At 39.3% G+C, this 26,770-nt stretch overlaps 2 protein-coding genes and 1 long non-coding RNA gene across 11 annotated transcripts in view; all 3 read right to left on the reverse strand.

Annotated features, from left to right (window-relative positions):
- LOC107836893 (histone acetyltransferase KAT6B-like) overlaps positions 1-26,770 on the reverse strand; it is a 151,485-nt gene continuing 124,715 nt past the window's right edge. Inside the window, exons 1-3 of one of the 5 annotated variants that reach the window (XM_016674415.1) lie at positions 10,707-11,044; positions 6,721-7,579; positions 1-371 (exon numbers count right to left, since the gene is read on the reverse strand). In XM_016674415.1, coding sequence (XP_016529901.1) covers positions 234-371; positions 6,721-7,338 — 756 coding nt within the window. In that variant the 5' untranslated portion in view covers positions 7,339-7,579; positions 10,707-11,044 and the 3' untranslated portion in view covers positions 1-233. The other 4 variants (XM_016674418.1, XM_016674416.1, XM_016674419.1 and 1 more) reach the window with 4 other exon arrangements.
- Positions 1,346-2,261, reverse strand: LOC103142324 (uncharacterized). Its single transcript, XR_001662867.1, has 2 exons — positions 1,857-2,261; positions 1,346-1,552 (listed from the first exon to the last, which is right to left on the reverse strand). It is a non-coding gene; the product is annotated as an uncharacterized LOC103142324 (long non-coding RNA).
- adkb (adenosine kinase b) overlaps positions 13,426-26,770 on the reverse strand; it is a 163,622-nt gene continuing 150,277 nt past the window's right edge. For 4 of the 5 annotated variants that reach the window (XM_016674412.1, XM_007558355.2, XM_007558354.2 and 1 more), the window contains 2 exons: positions 18,239-18,325; positions 13,426-18,081 (listed from right to left, as the gene is read on the reverse strand). In XM_016674412.1, coding sequence (XP_016529898.1) covers positions 17,957-18,081; positions 18,239-18,325 — 212 coding nt within the window. In that variant the 3' untranslated portion in view covers positions 13,426-17,956. The remainder of the gene's footprint in view (positions 18,082-18,238; positions 18,326-26,770) is intronic. The other variant, XR_001662864.1, reaches the window with a different exon arrangement.

The following is a 26,770-nucleotide window of genomic DNA, read 5'->3' on the forward strand; positions in this document are numbered from 1 at the left end:
TTCTTTAAAGTCTTTTCTTTGATGCTTTTCAAATTTTATTTATTTATTTTTTTTGGGGGGGGGCGGAGGATACTTTGAAAATATCCTGTCTTTCACTTTTTATATCACAACTACGACTACCTATCCTGAACATTTTTCCCACCTCTAATCCATCCCAATTCCAATTTTTGTGCTACTTTTTTAACGTCACTTTAGTGTCTGTAACAGAAAGCAATGATTTTGAGAACGTTTGCTCAATGAAGCGTTACAGAAGCCTGCTTACCACTGCTTCCACAGTCTGCACAGGACAGCAGCTCTTCCGGCTGCTTGTCCCGATTTGACTCCTTCGTCCCGAGACAGAAACTGCATATTGGGATGGGGTCGACCCGGAGCTGAGTGGAGAAAAAGAACAGAAAGAAACTATTTAAAACGCATGAATAGGAAGTAGCTATTAGCATGTTTCGGTGCGAACTTTAAGAGATGACTGTAGTATTATCTCTGGTTGAGTCAAAGAGGATAAAACTAGTCTGTGGGTTTAATAAAACAGTGGCAAAAATATCATCTGAAAGCAGAAGCTCAGAAAATGGGGGGGGGGAAGAGAGGAGTTCTCACAGACTAGAAATGAATAATAAATGGCTTTCATCCTCAGAGAAATGCTGCGTTTGAGATCCACCTCTTTTTATCCATTACATCTGAATGTGTAAGTGATCTTGGTAATCATAGTTTAAGGGCTTAATCCAATTCTTAAAGCTTGCACTCGAGTCTGAAAGGATTAACCAGCATGTAATCAAATTACCTCAATAATATAACATGCTCTCATTGTTACTGCCGTGATCCACTGTAAATGTTGCAAGTCTCAGAACAAACACTCATTTAAGGGCTTATGGCACAGTTCAGGAGTAAAATATGAGCTCGAGGTTTAAGAGGATTTCTCCCCATTGATCACTCAGAATGAAGGAAGGTAAAGGAAACTTAAGTGTCATAACTTGACACAGGAGCGGTCTAAACGTAACCGATCATATGTGGAAATCAAGATCAGACATAAACGGCTCAAGCGGAGCAGCAAACAGACTACTGGGAGGAAGTTCATAATGGAAAATAACACTCTCTGGGTGTGACCATAAATAACCCACCTCATCATCAGTTTACACACTAAGGCCTTACCAACTGACTTCGGCTCTGAATGGCACTCTGGGGATGCCCATAATTAGTTCCTGGTTTCTATGACGCAGATCAGCATCCTGAGTCAAACCAAATTTGCATCTTTCAAATCTACCCCGGTGCTGACCTTGAGCTGGCCTCCACTCAATCACACAGAGGTGGACATTTTATTTGTCATTTCCTTTACGTCAATACACACAAAGTAGGAGGAGCTGGAGCACTTTTATTTTAATCTGTCACACCATCCAAATGATGCCCAGGGGGGTGGGAAGCAGAGGCCGTTTGGTCATTGTTCCTGGCTCCATCAATGTGTTGTTGTAGAGAGGGGAAGCAGTTTACTTCCACGTCGATGATTGCTCTATTTTCCAACCTGCCAGGTCAATATCTGGGGCATTAGGTGAACCAGAAGCGACTGGAAAAGAGGAAAGTCCACAAAAATTTGCGACTGCTTGATAAAAATACTTAAAATAAAATTTATTGGACTCAATTGAGTTTTACAGTTATTTTCTGATATTGGCTACGGAAGACCGTTTGGCATTCTTATTACACGATTTCACTCAGTTTGTGGTAAAAAAAATACTTAATCAACGGTCGAAAGCAATTCATGCAGCTTTGACAAACGTTAAAAAAAAAAACCCCAAAAAAACCATATAACTCTAACCAACCGGACATGGGTCGTTCAGCATACCAACACTTTGCGTTTCAATACTGCAAACCTTTTCATCATACCACTTCAATGTTTTGCAATGCTTTTAATGAGTTGTTGGAGAAAGAGCCAGAGCGACTTGAGTTTTTTTCTGGCTTTATCGAGTGCAGATTAATGAAACATTCCCCTTCTTCCAATTGTTGGTGCCCGCTCCCTGTCAGCTGGCCTAAATAGAGAAACTATACTTTTACTTCATCAACAAGAAAGAGAAACTCAACTCTTTGCAAACACTCCTGCTCATTAAAACAGACCGTCTTGTGGAAACTAAGCAGGATCCTATGACACTGCTTCAAAACAGTTGGCAAGCTACAAGTGATGAGCTTGGAAAGCAGTTGACTGCAGGCTTTATACTGCAGCAGATAGGCCAGCTAACATAAAATATATATTTTAGTTATTCTACAAAGAGTGAAATCATTCTACTGAAATCATTGCATAACTCAAGACCACCCATCCATCCATCCATCCATCCATCTTCTTCCGCTTATCCGGGATCGGGTCGCGGGGGCAGCAGCTTCAGAAGGGAGGCCCAGACTTCCCTCTCCCCAGCCACTTGTTCCAGCTCCTCCGGGGGAACCCCAAGGCGTTCCCAGGCCAGCCGAGAGACATAGTCCCTCGGCATAGACCACCATACTATGATAATCTCATGTTACCCCATGTCTAAACAACAACATAAGGGGGAAACAACACATGCAAGAACCACATTAGCTACAGCCTCTCTTCCAAAGTAGTAGTCTGGAATAGAACAGAAAATATGTGACTTTTATTAAAAGTTCAAAGTTGATACATTTATGGCCCAAAAATGTTAGTTAGTTGTTATGTGTTCAAAAAGTAGGAAATAGGGAAATCAATTGGCTGATTTTGATCTTTGATTGACTGATTAATTCGTGTTTTATACTTTTGAGTTCCAAAAAAATTAGCAAGCAAACTGACAATGTAGTAACATTTCCAAACAGAGGATCATAACAAGCTCTGAGCTATGAAGTCTAACCCAGGAACTACATTAATTTCCATAAGGATTTCTTTTTTTTTTTTTGCTCTAGTGATTATAATCAATAGCAATTTGCAATTTATAAGAGGCTAAAATGCAAAAAATAAACACAGCTGTAGAGATGCTGATGATTTACTTGGGGATTCTAAATTAAGAACATTACAGGAAATTATGCTGCTTCAAAAGAGCAGGCTGTCCTGAGTGAGGGGGTGGGGTCCTATTAGAACACTGCTGGTAGAGTGAGAGGGAGCTCAAGTGGTTGCATAACACAGCAGGGGAAAAAAAAAACAAAAAAAACATTCTCATTCCTTGTCTTTGTTCCTGCCAGAGTCTCTTCAGAATCTAATAAACTCTAAAACCAAGACTGCTCTTTTTTTAACCTCAAAGCATCTCTCATTATCAGCACGCACACACACGCGCTCTCTCGTTGCCCCTTAACAGCTAAGCAGGCAGAAACGTCTCATCCTTTGAAGTAAATGTTAAACCTGAACTGGTGAGGTGATGTCATCAAGGGCCGGGAGCGAGGGGTTGAAATGTTCCAAATGGAAAACAGTGGGGCCCTTCCTGAGAAGAGCCGTCGCAGGACACAGTGTCTCTGCAGCACTTCTCGGTTTCACTTTTGGCCTGACCACAGACAACAGTCACAGTTGTGGCTGCAGTATCAAGGTGTCGCTTCCTGATTATTCACTGCGAAACTGCCGGGGAGTGGGGTGACATCTCTGTTGCCTGATGCAGCTCACCACTTCAGCTGCACAACTTGTGCATAAAGCATGAGACCGTGCTTAATCTCGATAAGCCCCAACACGAGATACGTTAAAAGCCTCCACAACAAAACCAGACGACTGCACATTGCGCTTAATAGAAGCTGCAAAACGACAACTGTTTTCCATCAAAAACTACAAATCACATTGCAATTAGCATAAGTGCTGCCATTTCTGGGACGTTTCGCATTGCAAAGGCATCAGAAAACAGAAACACAGGAGGAGGCGAGAACAGCGGTATCGATGCTAACCTGGAAGTTTGTTTGTCAGGTTCTTATTTCCTCCCTCTGGCATGTTTGTTTGCACGAAGCTCATAACAGCTGCATGCAGTCAGAGAGCACTCCGGGTTCCTTACTCAACACATTCTCATGCCCCCTACAAATTACCAATAAAATAGCTGTTCTATTGCAGCTCGTAAGACAAGTCAGTCCCATCCTTTAAGGTCATTAGGATAGGGTTGCATAACCTATGGGAAGACCACTGCAGACTGCCTACCACACACACTGTCAGCATGACTTCCTGATTGTCCAAGCTCTCTTGTTATGGAACTAGCAACATGGACGTAAAAGGATGGACTCTAAATGGCATCTAAAAGCCCCAAATATTAAGGCTTTAGTAGTGAAATTCCTACAAAGACAAAGAAAAAAACTCTATCCAGGATTTAAATTCATTTTGGACAAAAAAAAAACAACTTTACCTTTCACAACCTTGCAGTGCATTTTAAAAGGGAAAGTTCAAGACGTTTGAAGTCAGGTTTTGTTCAAAATAATTCTTCTTCGCTTGTATTTGGGTGGATGACGTCACAAGAGGCACATGAGTCAAGCTGATCAGCAGGTAACAATAAACACCTTTGAAGGGGGCATTTGGTTTAAAACAGAAATAAGGAGAAAAGAAATCTGAGCAGCTGTATTATGTGACGTCATGGACGCTTGTTTTTATGAGAGACTTTATCAAATACTAGCAAGACAAATAGAAAGCAATGCCCATCGCATTTCTAAGCAGTGTCTAAATTATTTTTACGTGATTTCGCAGCAGAGGTGGGCCAATTTGGTCCTCAAAGGGACATGTCCTAAAAATTTTAGATGTGCCCCTGCTCCAAACACCTGATTCAAATCATTAAATTAACTCCTAAGCCTGTTTTCAAGTTGTGCAGCTGCTTGCTAATGATCCCCTCATTTAAGTCAGCTGTGCTCGAGCAGGGAAACATCTAAAACCTGCACCACATCATCCCTTGTGGACCAGTTTTGTTCAGATAGCAGCTTTGGTATCCTGCCTTCCATGTATGGCTGCTTTAGTATCTTTAAGTACAAATTCAGATGATTAGTTAGACCTTGAAGCAAAAGATAAAGGTTGGTTAATACACCAAGACTGAAGTGACCCCTACCACCTTAAAACAATTCACATTCCCCAAAACGCCATGGCAGTTTATGAAGAGTTACTGTCAGTGGTCAACTGGTTCAATCAAGAAAAAGAAGTAGCTTGGTTTCCACAGCCAGAAAACTAGCAAAGATTTGTGAATTTATCAGTTCTAGATTACACAGCTCACACTTTTATCTTAATGTAACTTCAAACAACTAGCCCATTATCATCAACTTAATTTATTCACGCCGTTTTAAGCAACATCCTGTAGTTGTGAACATTTCATAAGCAGCTAACTATAATCAGCACCGGCACTGCTGCAAGAGGCAGTTCAACACTGTGCTTGGACTAGAGGAGGATTCAATAACCTAATTTTTAAAAGACCGGCAGCGTCTAAGAACTGAGTCGAAGATGGCATTTATGCAGCTAGCATTAAATATCAGCTGTAAGGGCTGCTCTATGCGGTGCATTCATCCAATCAAACTCCACGACAAATGCCAGCAGGAAATAGAATGTGAGCTCATGTTTACCAATGCTAATTAACTTTGTATTAATTCTGAAGCTCAGTGGTTTTCTTGCTTTTTTGTCTTCAATTAGGCAGATGAAAATCAAAGCTAACTCAGGAGCTTTAAACATGGCCGTCAGCTTTTTTTTTTTTTATTGGTTGTTGGTTTCATGACACTAACCTATCCCTTAAAGAGAAAACTTCTTCCTTGCGGTACGGCTCAAAGCAGCAGCGGCTCATGGATTCCAGAGGAAGAGCTTTACCTTCACATGAGGTAGTCATCCCCACTGGTAAGTATACTTTAAATGTTAAGCTCTCAGGTTGATTATTGGTGGTGCACCCACTCTGACCCCCCATCTTCTCTTGGAAGTGGGCTGGAGTTGTTTCAGGACGATAAAAGTCAGTCTTGGTCTTGGCCATCTCTCTCACTCAGGGTTTCTGCAGGTTTCACCAATTTCACCACATTTAAGACTTCTTAAGAACTTTTTTTTTAATTTTTTACACAGAATAAATGTAGCATCATATGGGTTGGCAACGGAAGTGATCCAATGGCAAAGATGAACGACGTCCACCCTACTGGCGATAAGTTTGCACTTAACCTTTGACAGAGGCAGAAAAGCAAGCTTGCTAGCCTTTTATTTTAGATGGCTAGTTTATCTCCTCCCTCCATTTCCACTCCAGGAACCAGAACCAATAGTTCCTTCTAACATAGCTGCTAATATACATTTGCTAGCTAGCAAGTGTAAATTAGCAGATAGCTACCAGTAGTCTCAACTGCCATGAGACACACAACACAATAAAGTGACATAAACATTAGCCTGATGGGAAAGTCTCATGACAAAAAAAAAAAACCTACATAGTATATGAGAGATTAAATAGTAATGCCGCAACAAAATTTAAGATCTATGATTCACATATTTAAGGCCAACGTAACTTTTTTTTATTAATTTTTTAGGCCTTGATTTTAGATACTTGAATTTAAGACATTTCAGGATGCACGGACCCTCCTCGCTTTACCCACTTGGACCTACGAATGTGGAGTTGAAACAAAAGATTCCTGTATTGCAGGTAAGATTTTATCTGTCTAAATTTTTTTAACATAACCTCACTTCAAAGACTCACAACTGTCCCTGGCCTTTAGGGATAATGCTCCCTGCATCACTGAAAAATTAATTGTTTAAAAACATTTATTTATTTATTTTTTTAAATTTTATTAGCTTGGAGTAAGTGAGTGAGAGTGCAAAGGTCAAGGTGTATATACCTGCTCGCGCTCATGAGGGAGGAGTGTCACTGATGACAGGACCAAGGGGGAAGCACTTGGACACCTGGGGTTCCTTCCCTCCACGCTGCCATGGCTGAGTTTATACCGAGGGCCGTTTTTTAACAGCCTGCCATTGTTGACTGACCGCTTAGCGGCTAGCCGCAACCTTTGACGGAAAGCGGAATTATCAACAACTTCTGACAGATCGTCCTGATTCCTCAGATATCGCTCAATGTTCTTAAGTGAGGAGCCATGGGTATCATCCAGACCCTCGATGGCCCTCCTGAGTATTTTATTCCAATCGATATGGCGCAGATCACTTGAATTCCATATAGATTCCTTTGACGGCAAAGGTGCATTTGCAGGCAATATTGATCCGATTCTTCCAGGGTTTCCTGGGTCCTTGTAGGAGGCGCTTCCTTTATTTGTAACCTTAAGGACAGAGCCATCATGAACACTTAAATCCAACTGCTCAAGGACGATCTTCTTGTCCAGTCCATGCAACGTGGACACCGCATGACAAATTCGCTCCTCAGAAGGCCTCTGCTTTTGCCTCTTAATTTTCTGTATTGCTTCGAGAATCCACTCCGTGTAGAGAGGGTTTGCAAGTTTTACCATGGTTGAACAATAAGCCTCACAGAAACGTGATCCATAAAGATTCCCTCTTTCTGCAGCCGAAAGCAAGGTACATCCACATCCTTAGGTAAAAGGTCAGGAAGTTAGGTTCCACAACAGCATCCAGAAATATGTCCTCAGGGTCCAAGGGTGAGCTTGAGGAAAAGTTGGCACGAGTAAATTCCACACTGGTGTAGGTATCACATGACCTGGAATAGGTCTGTGTTAAAATCCGAGATCAAATCTGCAAAGGGAAACAGAAAAACAAATGAATATTGAGACGATTTAATTACTATTCACAATATGTACAATATTCACAGCTATGGTATGTTTGGTATAAATCAGCTTTAAACTGATTGGTGACAAACCAACACAAAGTAGTACATAACAGTTAAATGGTAGAAATTTAAAACGGTGTTCAAAACGTTTTACGTATACAAATCTATAAGTGTGCTTTATTGTGACGGCACTAAATACAATCCAGTGCAATAAACTGGCTTCAGAGGTTTCCTAATTAGTAAGTAGAGTACACCTGATTGTAGCGTAATCTAACAGGTTTCGGATGATTGTTAGAGAACATTAGTGAGCCACAAAACAAGGAACACACCAGACAGGTTAGGTTACGGTGTTTGAGAAGTTCAAAGCAGGGTCATGTTATAAAATAATATTCGTAATGCATGTCTGGCCTTTATAGGCGAGTAGCAAAAAGTAAGTCATTGTTGAAAGGAAGCCATGAAAATACTGTCTGTACTGTTTCACAAGCCATTTAGGGACACTGTAAACATGTGGTTCTTTGGTCAGATGAGAGCACGTTTTTGTTTCTTGGGCTGTGTGAAAAACTGTGTAGCGGAAATCAAGCACTGCATATCAGCCTGGACAAAACTCCCTCAAGGTAGTGGCAGCGTCATGCTGATTTTATTCAGTAGGGACTGGGAAGCTGATGAGAGTTGATAAGGCAATAAAATAAACAAGTATATAGGGGATTCCTGGTAAAACACCTGTTAGAAGCTGCGAAAGACTTCTGACTGAGGCTGAAGTTCACCTTTCAGCAGGACAACAACAACCCCTTAACACACAGCCTGAGAAACTGATGAATCATTTAGAATAAAGCAATGTCATGCCTTAAAATGGCTTAGTCAAAGTCTGGATCTAACTCTAAATGAGAATCAATGGAAATCGCCGTTTATCATATATGACTTAAAATATTTTGAAAAATGTGCAAACATTTCATTTTCCAGATCTATAAAATATGAGTGGCTCTGAGCACAAACGAATGTCATACTTTACAGATTTTTATTTGTATAAAAAATGAAGAGCATGCATCACTTTCCCTCCACTTCACAAGTATGCACTACTTTGCGTTGGTCCATAATAGAAACAATTCATCATTGGAAGTATATTAAATCTTGTGGTTGCTGAGAAAATATGGAGATGTTCCAGGGGTGTGAATACTTTTTGCAAGGGGCTAGTGATCATAACATGTCGTGTTAGGTATGAATAAAACAAGCACATCAGACGCCCTGATTTCTAAACATTAACACCAGCCGTGTAGTATAAAAAGGTTACAGCTAAGGAATGCAGGACTTTTGAAAGATGTGCTAACACACGAGAAACAGATGGATAAAAACAGATGCAGGCGCTGTCATGGCTGCTGCTAAGGAAATCAAAGTGACTTAATCCGTAGTCTGACACCATAATCCGCACACCAAACCAGATGTCCAATTCAAAAGAGACCGTTTTCTCAAATAAAAAGGGGCAAGTTATTCACACTATGACAGCTATCTAGAAACTTCTCATGACCTGTGGAAAACTACTCGCTGTCTTCGACGGATCCACATTTTCGGTTTCAGATTCCTTCGAAAGTTTACATTTATTTCAACAGCGCGTTATTTTAGAAAAGAAAATAAAACACAACTGCGCCAAGTGTCTGGTTTAAAAACGCATAAAATGGAGAAAGCAGAACAACAAGCCAAAGTTTTAACCGTTAGATGTCCGCGCGACACTTTTTGACAGCTCGACAAACGAGCAACCCGATCAGCGCGAGCCTTAATGACACCCGTATAATCAATGCTCACATCCTGACAGCTGCTCCGACACCATGTTTACCCCCCCACGGAGCCGTTTATCCGAAGAAAGGAGAAGAAAAGCAGTAATAGCTGCGTAACAAACCCCCGTGAGTAGCGCTCCGCCGAGTTGGGCTGATAAACGTCAAGTGCTGCCAGCTTTACCCCCGATGTCACCTAAACTAGCGGTCGCCATTTTGTTACAATGTTGTAGTTTACATGAATCCGACATGACGCTGATTACAATCCAATGGAGTCTCATTAAACCTCACCTAACGCTAATGCGCCCTCCCCAGCAACTTCAATATTGGCTGTAAAGGCGAGATCCGATCCCTGGTTTGATAAAGCGCACGTCAATCTTTATGTATGAGCTCACTCCGAGAGGCACGTCACTGGCTGTGTGATCTGTCACTTCACTCTGTTAACCCGCCTCTTAAGGTGCCTCTGGTGATGAATCGATAGCACTCACCTCTAAACGCTCGTAAAAAAACGCCGAATTTTACGGCTTAAGTGGACATAAAAGGGTTGTTAATAAGTTACAAACGCGTGGTAACGTACGTAAACCGGCTGGAATAAATATTTAACCTCATTTGCACGGCGTTCAACATCGGCCCACCTTTACTCGGATTCCTCCTTGAAACAGTTGGTTACACTTGAAAGTGATTTGGATCATTTTAGACTTTAATTGGCTGTTTGTTAAATCGATCATTTGTTTGCATAAAAACGCACTGACTTAAAGCGGAACGCGTTTAATTTATTTTAGCACTTCCAGGTTGCGCCACATAGCACAATAAAATCAACATAAATAAAAATGTACCCAAGCTGTCGCCTCTTTATCCTTGTTCGGTTTCTTTATATTTCCTCCTCCGAGGGAATATTTAACGTTTAAACTACATGACGTACAAGAAGGGTTATAAATGCACACAATTTGTTAAGAAAATAATTATAATAATAAGAAAAAGTGGAATTATGAACGTCCCGTTTATCACCATTAACTATCAAATGCCTCCCCTTGAGGAGAAATAGTAAGAGCCCGGAGGAAGAAAAGACGTTCAGCAAGTTAACACCGCTTCTCTCAGTTATGTATCGTCAGCCCCATATTTTTTCAGCTTCAACTCTCGACTCCCGTATATTAAATTTACAATCTCTTTTAAAACATATACATCGTCTTCCTAGATGTCGCGCAAACCTACTCGGCAGCAGCGGAGAAGACCTAATTAACGCCAAGTTTCGCGCGAAGACGAACGCGTATCTGTAGATATAAAATAAAAGAGCAGACGCTACGGTAAATATTTGCTGGTAGTTTACCTCTTCAAGTTTTCCCCCCTCTCTCTCGGGTACTCCTCTTCTTTATCACGTCGAATGGGGTAAAATGCGAAGCGACGTATCCGAGCGATTTCGTGGGATTTTTTTTTTTTTTTTTTTTTTTTTTGACGTGTTAAAAGCGAAGGCTGGAAAGCTCTAGCCGAGACATGGAGAGGACCTGATAACAACTAATTGAAAGGTTAATCTACATAGCAGCCTGTGACAAAGTGGTACCCTCCCCCTTCTTCTTCTTCCTCTCCCACTGTAGACATCCCTTTACTTCAGCGTAGCGGACCGTCGCCCCTTTTTTAGTGCGCTCCTCACAATGATATTGTCAATTTCAATTTTTTTTTCTCTCCCACTTAACATTTTCACACTTCTATTATAGCCTGCATGACATATTACTACTATATTTTTTTTCCTCATTATTATTTATGTAACACCTACTAACATTAATTCCGAAAGGGCATTTTAAACTTCCATTTATGTAAATATGATAGGGTTACTTTTCATTTTTAAAGAAGCTATTTCCTACAATTGACATAAGGGGTATTTAACACCCTAATCAGGTAATTAACTCCACCGAGCTGAAGATAGAGCAAAAGCAATAGCAATAATGCTAATGTACGATTACATTTTTCAGTTTCTACATCAGTGCTCCCTTCACTCATCTCTCTTGCAGCAAAAGAAATACCAGAAAGCTCATTTCTCATGCAGTAATGCGGATGTAATTAGAGAGATAATTGGTTACTTCTCATCAGATAACAAACACATACACAGTACTGGATGAGGAGCCCAAATGAAAGCTTTTATCTCCTGTAGAGACCCATTTAGTGACTAATTTAAATAATCTAGTACACTTGTTAATAATCTTGTCATTTGGCCATCAAGAGGGTCGACAGTTGACGCAAGAAAAAAAAAAAAGAAGAAGCAGCTTGATCTCACTGGATCCAGACCCAAAGGAAGACTTATCTGCACGCAGATCAATTAGTTGTCAGTCTTTTTGATTTTATGACAGGTGATGAGCTCTCGTAAGCTTCTGATGAATACTAAATGCACTCACTGGCTACTTAAACAGGTGCGCTTTCCTAGTCCAAGGTTGAAATGCTTTGACTCTTCGTGGCATAGACTCAACAAGTGGTCAGAAACATTCCTCAGAGATTTTGGTTCAAGTTAACATGACAGTATCACACAAGTAGCGATCAGATTTCTCTGCTGGACATCCGTGATGTGAATCTCCTGCTCTACCACACCCCAAAGGTGATTTGTTGGGTTGACGCATGGATCACTGTCGAGGTCGTTGGTGTACAGGGAAGTCATTAAACGGATGGAAATGGTTAACAACCTCCGAACCGTTACATTAGTAGCACCAGGACTGACAGACTGAATCTACGCTTTCATGTTGTTTTCACTGAATTCTGACCTTTGAATGCAACATCTGAAATTGATGCCCATCAGACTAAGAAACCAAGTTTGGTGAATATGTAAGATGCATATAACCTAAGTTTTTCTTTTGTTGGTTAACAGAAGAGACATCCAGGATGGCGTTCTGTTGCTGCAACCCATCTGTGTCAAGGAAACGACGTTGTGTGTTCAGGGATTTCTTGTGGGATACCAATTCCACATACCTTGTTTCTATTGAGTGAGCATCTGAACTGTTGTCTTTCTATAATCCTAAACTGGTCTGATCATTTTCCTTTGACATCAACTAGGTATTATCGTCCACACAAGTCACACACAGTTAATTGAAAAAAATTTGTGCACCCAACTTAAAATTCAGTTTCTCCAAAAGAAACATTAATATCATGCCTAATCTTTATTTATTTATTTCTAGAGAAAGTAATTTATTTCCAGGTAAACACCAATTTCTTTGTTGTAGTCATTAACAAAGTAATACAAAAAGATGAGTATTCTGACACAACAAAGTTTGCACCACTCTTTATTTTCAGCTCTGAGTTGTTTTGAGGGGTTTCTTGCATGAATAGCCTTTTTCAAACCACCCCACAGCATCTCAATGCAATGAAGATGTGTGTTTTGACACAACCAGGGATTTTCTTAGTTGTCAGCCAGTCAGCAGTGGATATACTGGTATGTTTTGGGTCACCATCATTTTAAAGGTTCTGGTTTTGCTTCAGTTGACGGTCAACATGTCCTCCGTTCTAGTGTCTAAAAAAATTCAATTTCAGATTCATCTCTCCTAGAACAGTACTCAAGAAGTCCTGGTCCATGTTCTTCTCTATGGCAAACTTTGCTTTAGCACTCCTGTTTTTCTCAGAGATCAAAGGTTCCTCCTTGCACACTCGATGAAAGTTTAACTCGCATATCACCGTTCCGATTGCACAAGAATATCAGCAGTAGCGAGAGCCTGCAAGATGTTCAGTGGTCACATTTTAGGAACTTTGGAGACTTCTTTTAGCACCTTGCAGTCTGCTCTCAAGGTAAGTTTGCTTGGAGGACCAAACCTAGGCATGTTGGCAGTTCTTTAGATTCTCTTGCATTTGTAGACGATTTTCCAGACAGCGGATTGGCTGATTTAAAAATCCTTTGAGTCTTCTTTAAATCCCTTACCAGACTTCTAAGCTCCTAAAATCTTCTTTCTGAAGGCCACAAACAGTTCTTTCAGCATCATCATCGTCTTCAACCTCACTTCAGTAGTCAGGGGTGCACCAAGTAAACATCCGAGTTTTAAATATGGAAAGCCTTTTTCAAAATGCTGAGTAACAATTGTGTGTGTTTCTGGTGTGATATGCCTGTGTGTAATATTAGCCATATTAAATAGGATTAAATGTGTGTGTGTGTGGGAGGGGGTAGGGGGGGTGTCCTAATGTAATCCTTACCAGACACTGCAACATAAAAGATTGAAAAAGTAATTTATTTACTTTTGTAGTCGAGTTATATTACTTGAAACTTCTGGTTATTTCCTGTTCTAATGCTCAGTTTGGAACTCAGTCAGTAAAAATGCTGAAGTCCACTCAGTTGCAGCCATTTTACTGGCTGATCCCCTACTTTGTTCAACAATTTAACAAGTGTACCTAACAAAGTGACTGGTGAGTTTACGCTCCTAATGTTTTTGAGTGGATATCGCTCAACGTTAATTGAAGCTCCCTCATCCAGCGCACATTATCAGGATTGGCTATTCTTGTCATTACTCTACATGTTTTTATTGAACTGCAGCATTTGTCATGTTTTCTGTTATTCGCCTACTGACATTTATGCAAATCGACTGAACGATTCAGTCAACAAAATTGTCAGTTTAGAAAACGTTTAAGCAGGTGAAATATGAATAAAGAGAATTTGAATCTGAAGCTTTTGTGGGCTGGGGGTCATAATAAAGAACGGCTGACCAGAGGGGGGAAAAAACACACAAAAAAAACTGCCAGTGTCTGGCTGTAATGAATGCCACCCTGGGCCCCAGCAGGTCCTTCACTGCTGCATGGGTCCAGGGATAATTTGAATTGGAGCATGTGCCATAGCAGTCAGCCCATCCCCCTCCTCAATCCCTGCCAACTGCCACACTGGTGTTCACAAACACTGCTGCCCATCTGCGGGGCAAAACACTGGCCAGGACCCCAGTTACTCCTTTGCAAGCATTATTATTATCATCATCAGTGTTAACAGCAACTATATATGCTGGTGAACTAACTATTGTAGACAAATGTCACAAAATCAAAATTTATTGTAACGGAAAAGTTAAGTTTTGGCCAAAGAATGAAAATTAAGAGATATTGCAGACCAAGCTGCGCTATTTGTTAAAGGTCTTCCTAAATCGCAGAGTATGATACTATGCTAAATGCTCTCAAGTTTGTTTTTCATCTGTGTGCACTGAGCAGGGCCAAAGTTTGTTGGAGAAAGTGAGAAAAGTAGTTTCCCTCATTGTGGCAGGCATCCTCATTACTTAATCATGGCTCTCTCTCTTTTTGTGTTTGTGTTTTGCCATCTGTCATCTTGAGAAGCAAATGAACCAGCTGCCATGGAGTCTTGTCCAATCAGAATGGTGGACCTTTTCAAAGCGCATCTGTGGAAATGCTTTAAAAAAAATGGTTGATTAAAAAAAGAATCAGTTGTTAGTAACACTTTGGCAAGAGAAAGTTCTTTTTAACCTATATGATCTGGGTTAATATGTATGCAAAGGCAAAAAAAAAAAAAAAAAAGATACAGGATGTAACAAGTAGTTCAATAGGAGTAAAAAAACGGTTATTCTCACACTTCACAGTGGAACAGATGAGAATGTTGAATTATTTCAAACAGTTGAGACACTGCTCAACAGTTTCTGTCGGCGGATGGTGGTGGTGGGGGCTGGGGGGGATTGCTCCCTCTGATCCCTGTCTCCAACCCCCAGCGACGGCACAGCTGGGTACGAAGGATCAGGCTAATTTTCAGGTCCCTTTAATGGTCGTGGCGAAGAGCAACCACTAATCCCTTAAACTGAGAAAAATGATCTCCTGCTGCCCTGCAGACACAGAGTCCAGTTCACTCCTAACTAGCCATGGGAGTGATGGGGGAGGCTGGGTGACTCGAGCAGTTCCAGGGTACAATGACCAGGATGTCAGAGTGGGATACCTTGCTGATTAAGTGAAATAAAGGAACTTTACAAATTATCTGTGCGTTGTATGGCATATTTCAGGTGAGTTCACCTGTTTGTTTAAGAAATCAATATTAAATCTGACTTTGTGCTGGTCAGGAAAAGACTAATGTGGTTTTTCTTGTTTCTGTACAAACAAAACCATTACTTCCAGTTTGGTTCTGTTGTTTCTGAAAGGGAAAATGTCATCGTCTTTTAGAGCCATAAAATCTACAAATGTGCAAAGTATGAAAATGACACATAATGAGGCTTCTGTTGTTTTTCCAAGAAAGAAAATACATTTTAAAAACCATTTTTGCACCTGGACACCATTTTTGGATGACGATCTCACATCTGAAACACCACTGTCAGATTGACTATTGATTGCGATGTAGGACATAGATTGTTTTCTTGATAAAAAAAATAAAAAAGATACAGATAAAGTTAATCATGACAAAAAAAGTGGGTGAATTCCATTAAAGTGAAAGATGATTTTTTTGCCTCACACACCAAAAACAGCTGTTTTGCACCTAGCATTACGCAACACTCAGAATCTTGGTTCTAACTGAATAAAAAGCCCCAAACATAAGGGAAGAAGACATAGCACAGTTCATGCCATAGTCTGAACAGAGAAACCACTGTCATACCACAATACAAAAAACTGTGGGTGTAGTTTGTCAGCATAAAGTTTGTCTGGTAAGATGATTCTTCATCCTGCAGATGTTCTATACTTTTTGTGTGGCTTCTATCACTACTAGCTTCCACTGTGACTTCTTCTCTTCTTCTGTGGTGCGCCAACAGTTTCATTAGAATAACTCGGATATTTTACCACATCACTGTGTTGTAATTTAACCCTCATAAGTAAAACATAGGCTGAATGTGCAGAGAACATTAAGACTTCTGACAGTTTTTGTCACAAGCAGTAATTCTCCACTGTGGAGAATTGCAGGGAGACTTGGCTTCAGACAACGTGCTTTTAAATCCTTTAGCGGGGTGCCAGATTGTGAGATATCCAAGCTACTGCTCCAAACATTTCTCTTGACTTCCTTCTCATCACTGGATGACTCTCTACAAAAGTCTTCACTTCACTGGATTAACTTAAAACTGGAGACACTGCAATCACTATTTTGCTCTTGGGGCGCTCTGCGACAAAGTTTGGCGTTCCAAAATTTAACGTCTTCACTCTTCCACAACTTTTAGAAAAATTGCTAAATGATGATTTGTGCCCCATAAGAAATGGGAAGCAGTCAATAGTCGTAATTTATCAATGATGTCTGCAGCAGCCAAACTGCAAATCAAGGGAATATATTTTTTTTTAAATTGAATAACAAACTTCTTTACCAGCAAGCGTCAATGATGACACTTTGTACAGTGCTAGCTTGCATTCATTATTCACACCACAACAGGGCCCTCTGCACTTATGCACACACAATAAAGATCTTTAAAAAGCCCGAAAATAAATTAAGTTTTTATTGCAGCAGCATAAGTGTACACTAAATAATTAAGAACAACTCAACCTTTAATTTCAGTATATTTATTCAACAAGGAAAAAATATCCAGTTAGGAAATATCTGTTTTTTTTAAAAAAAAAAGCATCGGTGACAAACTTAATGATTTATGTCATCATTTTTATAAAATCAATTGAACTGAAATATTTTCCAAACGTACACCTTTAATTTTTAATTAGTTGACTTCCTATTACCCTGGTATTTAAATCTTTTTAGGGTGGGTGGTATAAATGAAATCCTTAAATTATTGAGACATTTTAAATGGAAATCTAGGCGTGCTTCTTCCAGACAAACTGAAAGTTTATCATCATTGGATCTGTCAGCAAAAAAAAACAAGAGTCAAACCGACACCAAAATGTGTCACCAGTCACTAACATACCGAATTTAACAAAATAAGGGTTGATTTTTTTTAAAAAAAAAGAAAAGAAACGTGTGACATTATGCTGCTGCAATACATTGATTCTGACGGTTTTTACAACTTTTCACCAGGGGGGAAATAATTACGGATAGGGCTGTAAACATACCTCTTCTGCATTGCTATTACCTCCTCGTGAGTCAAAAACTCAAAGACAGAAGTGCCACCAACAGCCTACTGGCAAATTGATAACTGTTCACAAAACTACTGAGCAACAGTTGAGAAGTGGACTGTAGTGCTGTTTGCTCATTTGCATTTTGTGGTCACAAGTTAGCTGTAACTCTCAGATAAGGGAGCAAGAAACCACACTTTTAGAACAACTCTGCTGAGAAACACTTGAGATGTCCCCACACTATGACGCATTTCTCAGACATTGATCAATTTCTTCTATATATTTATATTATATTATGAAATACCTTCAAACTATTCCTTGAAAATTATGGACAATGGACCAAGACAGTGGACCAAGACAGTGTCTACATTACTGATTCAAACTTATCAGCTATTCAGGTACTCAGTTGTTGATTCTCAAGTGGCAGCTTCTGCTGGAATGCGGCTTTTCCTATGAACATTTTCCAATGTCCGATGCTAGTACATTGTTTGAATGGCATTATAATATCTCCGTTGCTTGTCATGGCTGGATAAATCCATCAAGCCGCATCAGTTGTTTTCAAAACGTCAGTCAGAGGAAATAGAAAAATGCACATAAAACCCTGAAGAGTATAAATCGGTACAGTAAGCATCTTGTGGGAATGACAGATCGGATTAATCAGTGAAAATCCGGTTTCTCTGGGAAGGTGCATCCGACCCGTCTGATGATGACGTTGGCTGCATAGTGCCCGGCCCGGATGCACTCCTCCAATGACTGCTCTTGGACAAGTGCAAACAGGAATCCTGAGGAGGAAGAGCAACTGAGGTAACTCATCAGAATCAGAGGTCTCACAATAAATCTGATGTTATCACGTTTTAGCCACGCACGCAGTTCTGTTTCCTGAACAAGGCCTATGTGACGGAAGTTCTACGTAAAGCTGATTAGCATGCAATTTTATACCTCCAACAAAGGCGTCTCCTGCTCCGTTGGTGTCCACAATATCATTTTGGTCGATGTCCAAAACGGGAAACATGGTCACTTTATCACCTGTGGTCAGGAAGTGAAACGATAGTTACTTGAAATGCCTCCAAAAGTATTTATAGCCATTTAGCTTTTTCATATTAAAACCACACAAGTCAATGTATTACAATGAGGACAATGGGACAGATCAACTTAAGGTAGAGAACATTATAAAAAAGAATGAAAATGATACATAGTTAAATGCATCATTTCACAAACAAATCCTTGTATGTCTGATGTGCAATGACTAGTTCCACAGTTTTTCTTTGCGAAATACCTCAAAGGTCACATTAGACATTTAAATCCCTGCCGTATACTCCTTGTGACCCTTCGGTCCAATGTGAAGTCCTTTGCAGCCCATGAACCAGTTTTCTTGCAGGATTTTGCTGTTTTCAGTTTCATCGATCTTCCCTTCAACTCTGACCAGTTTTTCTATCCTTGCTGAAGAAAAGCATCTCCACAGCATCATGATGCAACCTCCATGTCTAACAGAGTTGACACGGGAGTGAAAAGCAATGCACAGACCACTGTTAAAACGTTTTATTTCTAAAACCAGTTAAAAACCTCATGTCATTGCCCTTCCACAGAATAATTATGAACCACTTTGTGTTTTGGTTTAGCACATAAAATTACAATAAAGTGCATTAAAGTTTGTTTGTGATTTCCAGAGATTAATAATGTTAAGTAATCACTTAGCTGAGGATAACATTCTGCTGTGCGAGAGAGCATTTTAGTTTGAATAATCATATGTGAAATATTAGAAGATCTTTGAACTACAAACAGTTTGAATCTGGAACAGCTCAGATCAGATTAACAGCAAATGCTGCCGCTCAGATGTTCGTCCTCCTAAAGAAAACTACTTCCCACATCACACGCTTGAAAATGTTTTTACTTTTCCTCACTCCTGTCAACCTTAATGCTTGGTGTGGACTTTTATGCCCCCCTTGGGATAAACTCTCCCAGCTTTGGTGATCAAATGTGTGCAAAGTTAAAGAGTGTCAGTGCTAGAAGTGGTTAGTTTGTCCAGAGCCAGATGGTTGATTGAAAATAAATAAATCAATCAATCAATAAATAAATAAAGAGAATAAATAATAAAATACAAATATAAAGCACATCCAGATTTACCAATATTGTACATATTCACAACTACAACTCATCTGAAAGAACTTTAAATAATGAGAAAACTAACATTTCACTTTGAAGAACTACTCAGAGCCACTGGGGAAAAAAATCTGATAAGAAATCTCACATAGATGTACAAAATCAAGGCCTTTATTCTTACCAGTAAGGTGATATATGATTATGTCAGCTTCAGCTGAATATTAATGTTTGTTAACCGCAAAGTGAGCTCAGTTTCTAACAGCAACAATATTCTAATGTTTATTCCTTTGCTAGTCTTGAGTGGCTCTTTGTGTTTTAACCATCAGTGAGAGCAGCAGTGAAACGTCTCTTCTGTTGAACCATTTCCCTACATGATCTTAAACAATCACGACACTTCAATATATTTATCTGGTGTTTTATGTTATAAACCAAAACAAAACAGTGTATAATTGTTAAATGGAAGTAAATTGAAACACGATTTATTTCTTTTCTTTTTTCTTTTTACTCAAAATCTGAAAGGCGTGGTTCCCTTTTGTATTGAACTCTCCTGATTCATTACTTTGTGACTGATTCATTGCAGTTAAAGCTTTAACTTGCTGGGGTTTTGACAAAGTTTCTCTGCTGAATTTTGTCTGTGAAAGGCACTTAGATAAAACTTGCTGTCTTGCCTACTTTTATCTTAACTTCTTATCATTTTTACATGAATTATTTTTGAAGTACCATCAATGTATTGCAAAAAAAAAAAAAATGCTGCTTCAAGGCAAATGGTTGGCCTCTTCAACATTCCCAAATTCTATCATAGACAGTTCACCATCACAAAGCATCTCAACAGGACAGGAGCACAAATATTTCATGCTGATGGTGTCATTAGTTTATCAAAAAGCATTATGGAAACTACCATTCCATTTTAATTGGTTTTTAAAAGTTACTCTTTTCTATGAGTGACCAAATAGAAGGTGGATGAAAATCTAGAGGAAATATTAACTTTTCAGACGGTGGGCAAGCTTTACGCGCCTACTGTTTTGGATTAACCGCAGCGCGAGGTCAGTGTAGTGGTTTCACTTTAAAACTGAATCCATAACATGAGAGTCTTTTTATTATTTTCAGAGGATTACGCTGAAATCACACACTGCTTCAATTATCAGCAGTGTGTGAACTTCAAAGACGCTCCCAGCTTAAAGCGGAGCGAGGGGTGGAAGGAAGAGGAACAAAAAAATCTACCAGATGACAAAGTCTCGAGGTGTAGAGTGACATTAAATCAGCAACTTATGTCAGAACAATGTAAACCACGCACACGATCTTCAAACAATCCGAGGGCCCCGGTGCAGACGTGAACCTTCAAGAGGGTGTCGGAGACAAAAGACTGACATGCGGATGAAAGTAACAAGAGAAGGCTGACAGACCTCTTATTGAGAAGAGACACGGGGAGTTTATGGAGAACATGAAATAAAAAAGAACTACAAAAAATTTGTTTAATGAGGCTTCCCGCTATGTGACAAGGGCTCAGAGTCGATCTGAGCAGCAGATGAGACACCGCACCTTATCAATTTTTTAATACGTTAAAGTTCCTGCCCTAAAGAGCAAGAGACAAACCCGCAGTTGAACACCTGATGTCAATGAACGAAGCTGAAGAAACTCCGTGTGTAGCGAAAAGCTGCGTAACAGATCATGTATCAATAATGTATCAGATTAAAGAGTTCAGTGGTGTTTTCATAACAGCACTAATTCTTGTAAAAAGGAAGCAGATGACTGATAAAAAAAAACAAAAAAAAATTACAATAAAACAAGAATCCTTTCAGGATCAGCTAATTAACAACATAAAGACTTTGTTTAATTAATGCCACAGATGAAGCCTGAGAGCCCTCCTCTCTCTTGAAATGATTAACCACACGTGGAATGCGTGCTTACAATAAATTTTAGCTTGTCAGTTGTTCTGCCGTTGAGTGAACTGAAGTCGTTAGATGTGGTCGTGCTAATTCGACGAGCTTTGCGGATGCTTTGAAAGGCCGAAACTGCTGCACTTGTTCTCCAGAGGCCGGTGCTCAACACGGCCACATTGTCTCTCATCAGGATTCTCAACTTTGTACTCGGAAGTATTAGAACTTTGATGTTTTTGTCACGTATTAGCCACAAACTTAAACAAAATAATAAGAAAATATTTTTACTTTACGCAACAAACCAACGGAATGAGAGACAACTTAAAGACGTTTATGAAAAGAGTGTTGTGAATTTATGTTCTTCCCCCATCTCTAGTTTATTTTTTTTTTCTTCCATGTTTTGCTGTACTGAGACCGATCCATCAATTTTTCTAGCAACTATGGCAAGCCCCACAGCATAATGGTACCACCGCCATGTTTCACTGTGGGGATGGTGTGTTCAGGGAAGTCTGTTTTCCTCCACACATACTTTAGCGTTTTTTTCAGCAACAGCTTACTTCTTGTCAGAAGCCTGGCTTAAAAATGTTAAAAATCAAGATCTTTGGAGCGTGTGACTAAAGCTCGTCGACACCTGAGCATCTCTACTGCTCCAAGCTGTCATGATGGACGGCCATGTCTTTGTAGGTAGTTGTGCTTTAATCTATCTATTGTACTTATACTGATAAGCATTTTCCATTAAAAATGCACGTAAATCATTTTCTAGTTCTTCATATAAATCTAATTAGATGGATATTTGGTTCAAAAGTAAATATTTGTTTCAACATCTATATTATTGGTTTAAGATTATTATTATTATTATAAGATTAAACATAGACTTATTTGAATTGTGAGTAAAGAATGCAAATAAAAAGCAGGCTGCTTTACATCTTGATTACCAAGGAAGTATGTTACGGACCGAGACATTTGTCTTTGTGCAAATATAAGCCCAGAACTGTTCGTGAAAGAAACTTAACTAACTACTGATCTGGTACTAGCGAGATCAGTAGTTACCTGTCAGTAGACAGACTGACTACTGATCTAGTCAATCTGTCTTTGACTAGATCAGCAAAGGGTGTTGCTAGCCGTCTACATCCTGCACAGCTCAACTGTTTGGCAACACTTCAAAATAAATGTTTCTATCCATCTAGACACATAAATATCTCAACGTATTTATCATTATTAAAGTGGTTTTAAAAAACAAATGCAAAAAAAAAAAAAAAACTCATTTATTTTGTTGCTGCAACACTACAACCGAAAATTGGGCGAAATTAATAAATCAAATTAATGTTCTACGCTTTATAGCATTTGTGCAGTACCACATAGTTTTTTTGTAGGTTCTTACACATTGTTTAATTCTAAGGTTACACCCCTTTCAGATCCATTTTGATTGGTCTAAAACTACACTGAGTTTATCAGTATTAATCACGGCTACGGATAGACATATGTCCAAACGAACTCCAAGTGCAGATTTAATGTTGAAATGGGATGTGCTGCTCTCTAGGAAGGTGAGCTGAATACAAAATGAGCATAATTTTATTCGTAAAAACATCTGAGAACCATGTTAGCACAAAATTCGAATTGAATACATTGAAGTTTGTGGTTATAACTTGACAAAAATGTGAAAAACTCCAGGCAGAATGAGTCATTTTGTAATAAACTCAAAGGGAGACAATTATGATTTCTCTTCTTTGCAAAATCCACCTAAGAGTGCAAGTGAATAGTTAAACAGGCTCCAAAAAACAGTTTTTACCCATCAGAGTACTTGGATTTATCACTTACAAGCAGATCTGTGAATTTTAATCTTATTTTCACGTTCAAGTTTTAGCAAGTTAGCACGATAACAGAGTAGACTCGTTTCAAGCCAATAGTTTGGTTGCATCTTTTAAGTCATAAAAACTCTTGAATTTTCCACTAAATGTTTTGCAAAGCGTCCTGTCATTGCAACCTGCATCAGAGACGATTACACAGAGACTCTCAATTCACTTGTTTTTGTTTCAAGCCTCTGCAATCAACACAGCTGCTCCTTAACACACTGTTTATGGATTAAATAACCTTCAAGGCCTCCAGTTTGGTAAAAAGTAAATCAAATGAATTTTACGTAAAAATAATACAACTCTAGTAAAAAAAAAATAAAAATGAATGGCTCCTTCAGCGTTATTTAAAGTAGCTTGATGATCTCAATTACATTTGGCGATAAAGACATTTTGATTAGGCTAATAACACAAAATCAATTGTTCCATTCAGGCCTTTATTAAAGACAATCAGAAATCACTCTCAGTTCGGGTTAAATAAACCTCAATACATCTCCGTTGGATAACCTAAAGAACTTTGCTTGGTTGCCTGGGAGCCAAGTTTTATAGAAAGTAGTTCGTAAAGTCGCTATTTCTTTAGGTGAAGCTAAACAACTGGACTCAGGTTGGACGGATTGTTTTGATTCTTCCAACTTAGGATTTTGGAATACGTTGACAAAAACGGTAGGGAAACGTCTCCGGTAATGAGCAAGAATTTATCATACAGGAGGAAACCAGAGTCTGACACCTTCAGTGATGCTGAAAATGCCAACAGGGAGGGACATGCAAAATCATTGCAGATAATTCTCAGCGCCCTTTTAAAGATGGTTGTTCAATACACAGATTGACATTATTTGGAAAACCAGGCCTTTGTAAGTCATTTTCAGGTTTGCTACTGGAAATAGAGTCAACTTACTTCAGTGAAGGAGGTTAGAATCAGGAAGACTGGAGAGAGCCGTAAAAGCTTTTTTTTTTCTTTCTTTTGGCTTTGACACCAAAAGCAGCCTCCGCTGAGTGGACAGCAGTGAACCTTCTATCATATGGTGACATTTTAACTGAATGCAGCAGGAAAGAGACAAAGAGTTTAAAAAAAAATAAGAAGAGGATGATGGCTGTTTTATGTGCAAAACTGTGGTGCGATCAGCTGTGATGAAGCATCTGTCCCCTGCTGAAACCAGCATTAGCGCTAACCCTGATGGTGAGACAGAGACGAGCAGAAACGGCAATGGAGAAAATTGTGCTGCGATAAAATCCAGAGAGTATTGAAGAAACTCTGTTCGACCTGGTATTTTGTGCTGTGTGTGAAGGACGTCCTGCATGTTTATATGGAGCCGTTTAGACTCCACAGTGATGCATGTGTGAATATTACGAGTGAACAATAAAAGTCCCAAAGTATAATTCTGTGGGTTTTTTTTTTTTTTTTTGTCTGCAGCACTGATAAAGTTTGCGTAGGAAAGAAAAATAAAGCGAGACTGACGACAGAAAAAGTAACAAACTGATGTGACAGAGCAGAACATTTTGAGAACATATTCAGTGTCCTCGGCCTCTGTTGTCATATTAACTTAGAAAAAGCGAGTCTGTGATTGTCAATTTTAACAAGATCAAGTGGGTAATGCAAAACCTATTTTAATAACACAAAAGGTAAACCAAAGAGTAACACACCTCACATACTTTTTTGTAGATATCCTGATTTGTTTGTATGTTAATTTTTTTATTTTTTTTTTACAAACTTTCCCACTTTGGCTTCTTTTTCGCAGTAATTACTACTGAAAAGTGTTTTGTGTAAGTGAGCTTTTACAGTTTTAGTAAGACTTTGCTATTACAGCCTTTTATATATTAACACCCAAGAGGTAACAGAGGGTGTACTTTCTTTAACCATGAGATGGCAAAGCGCATTAAACATTTTTTTTAGCATCAAACAGAGCCTCTCTTTCTGATTCCTGACTTAGAAACATTGCTGATGAGTTTTCCAGAACATTTCCGCGAAAGGCACATCATGGTACATTAGACCTTCAATATTTCTCATTATTCATGACCACAGTTTGTATTCTGCTGCTGGGGGAAAGTTCACACGACCTCACCGATGCAAAATATTCCATTTGACTGACACGTCAACTCAAGTTACACTCCAACAATTCCCTCGTTGTCTTTAACAAAGACCTCATTGGCAAAAAATCTGCCACGGACATGGCAATAAGTACTAAAATAAAAAAAAAAAAATAAATAAATAAAATAAAAAAAATCCTTCTGCCAGAACCCTCTGACTCTGTTGTTACTGGCTCACAGAGGATCTGAAAACATCACTTCACTGCACTCACTTCACATTTCACAATAATGAGTCTGGCAACATTTTTTTTTTCAATCAATAAACCTTTGCAGAATTTTTTAAACATAATGCTGTTCTTTTCAATTTATTCTGGCAAAAAACAGGGGAGCAGATTGGTGGCGAATATGTGGGAGTTTTGTAAGGCAGAGCTCTGACAGGTAATGCGCACCAGCAGGGACAAAAATATATATATATATATAAAAAAATAAAAACTCAAAAGGAATGTCAAATAATTCCTTCCAGTAAGGTGCTGTATAATTGTGTGCTTTGTTAATTCACACTTCATAATTCCCTCATTACAGCTCTTGAATGGTGGTGATTAAAAGAAATTCTTTCAGCAGCCATCTCTTTGAAATGAGTATCAATTAAGTCCTTTATTACTGGCTATTCTTTTTGGCAATGGCAACCCTCAGCACAGCCGTGACTGAGAAAATGCTTTCTAATGAAAAAAAAAGAAGAAAAAAAAGTTACTGTTTAAATAAGAGGACTTCAGCTGCTTTTGAAAAATGATCATATGCAGCAGTGTTTTGACTCGGATTACTACAAGCTATATCGCTTGTGTTCCAGAGTTCGATATTTTTTGCTTTGACAGGTAGGGCACGGAGCTGTCAAGTCATTAAAATTAATCATCTACACAAGTAAAACAATGAGTTCATTTCATATGCTGCTCTCACCGCTGAGTGAATGGGAGCTGCACATGAATATTTAGCCCAAGTGCTCGACAGAGATTCAGGGAAAGCATTTTTTTTTTCTTTCTTTCTTTATGTGAGAAACTTCCCAGAGAACGCTCCTTCTGGAACAGTTCCCGTTGTGTCGGAGCCAAAATCCAGGGCCTCAGAGAGGAAAGCAAGCCTCACCGCTTTTCTTGGCAAACGTCACAGGTTAGAAGCGAGCTGACATTCAATCTGTTTCCCTATCACGACCGGCATCTTTGCTCGCAAGTGAGTTATATAAAAGAGGACATGTGCCCAAAATTACTGAAACCGCAGGCGAAATATCATCAGTGGCTGAGATCCTTTCAGAGAGTTTGGGAGGAGGAGCCTTCAAGCTGATGTGTCAGCGAGCAAGAAGAGAAGCGGCTGGTAAAAGTATTCATTCCCCTTCAAATCTGTCATATTTTGTTATGGTACAACCACAACTAATTAGGAAGTAAATAAAAGCTGCAAAGCTCTTGGAAAGAAAATCTTAAATGTGACATGGCGGCCATTTGCATTCAAATTTCCTGAGGAAATACTCTGTAGAGCCTTTTGCTGCAGGTTTTGCAGACCTGAAGACAGAAACTTTTCATCGGCGAACCCAGGCTCAGACCGTTGGTCACTCAGGTATGACCAACAACTGA

This window comes from Poecilia formosa, unplaced genomic scaffold, assembly GCF_000485575.1.
Source record: "Poecilia formosa unplaced genomic scaffold, Poecilia_formosa-5.1.2 Scaffold95, whole genome shotgun sequence".
Taxonomy (NCBI): Eukaryota; Metazoa; Chordata; class Actinopteri; order Cyprinodontiformes; family Poeciliidae; genus Poecilia; species Poecilia formosa.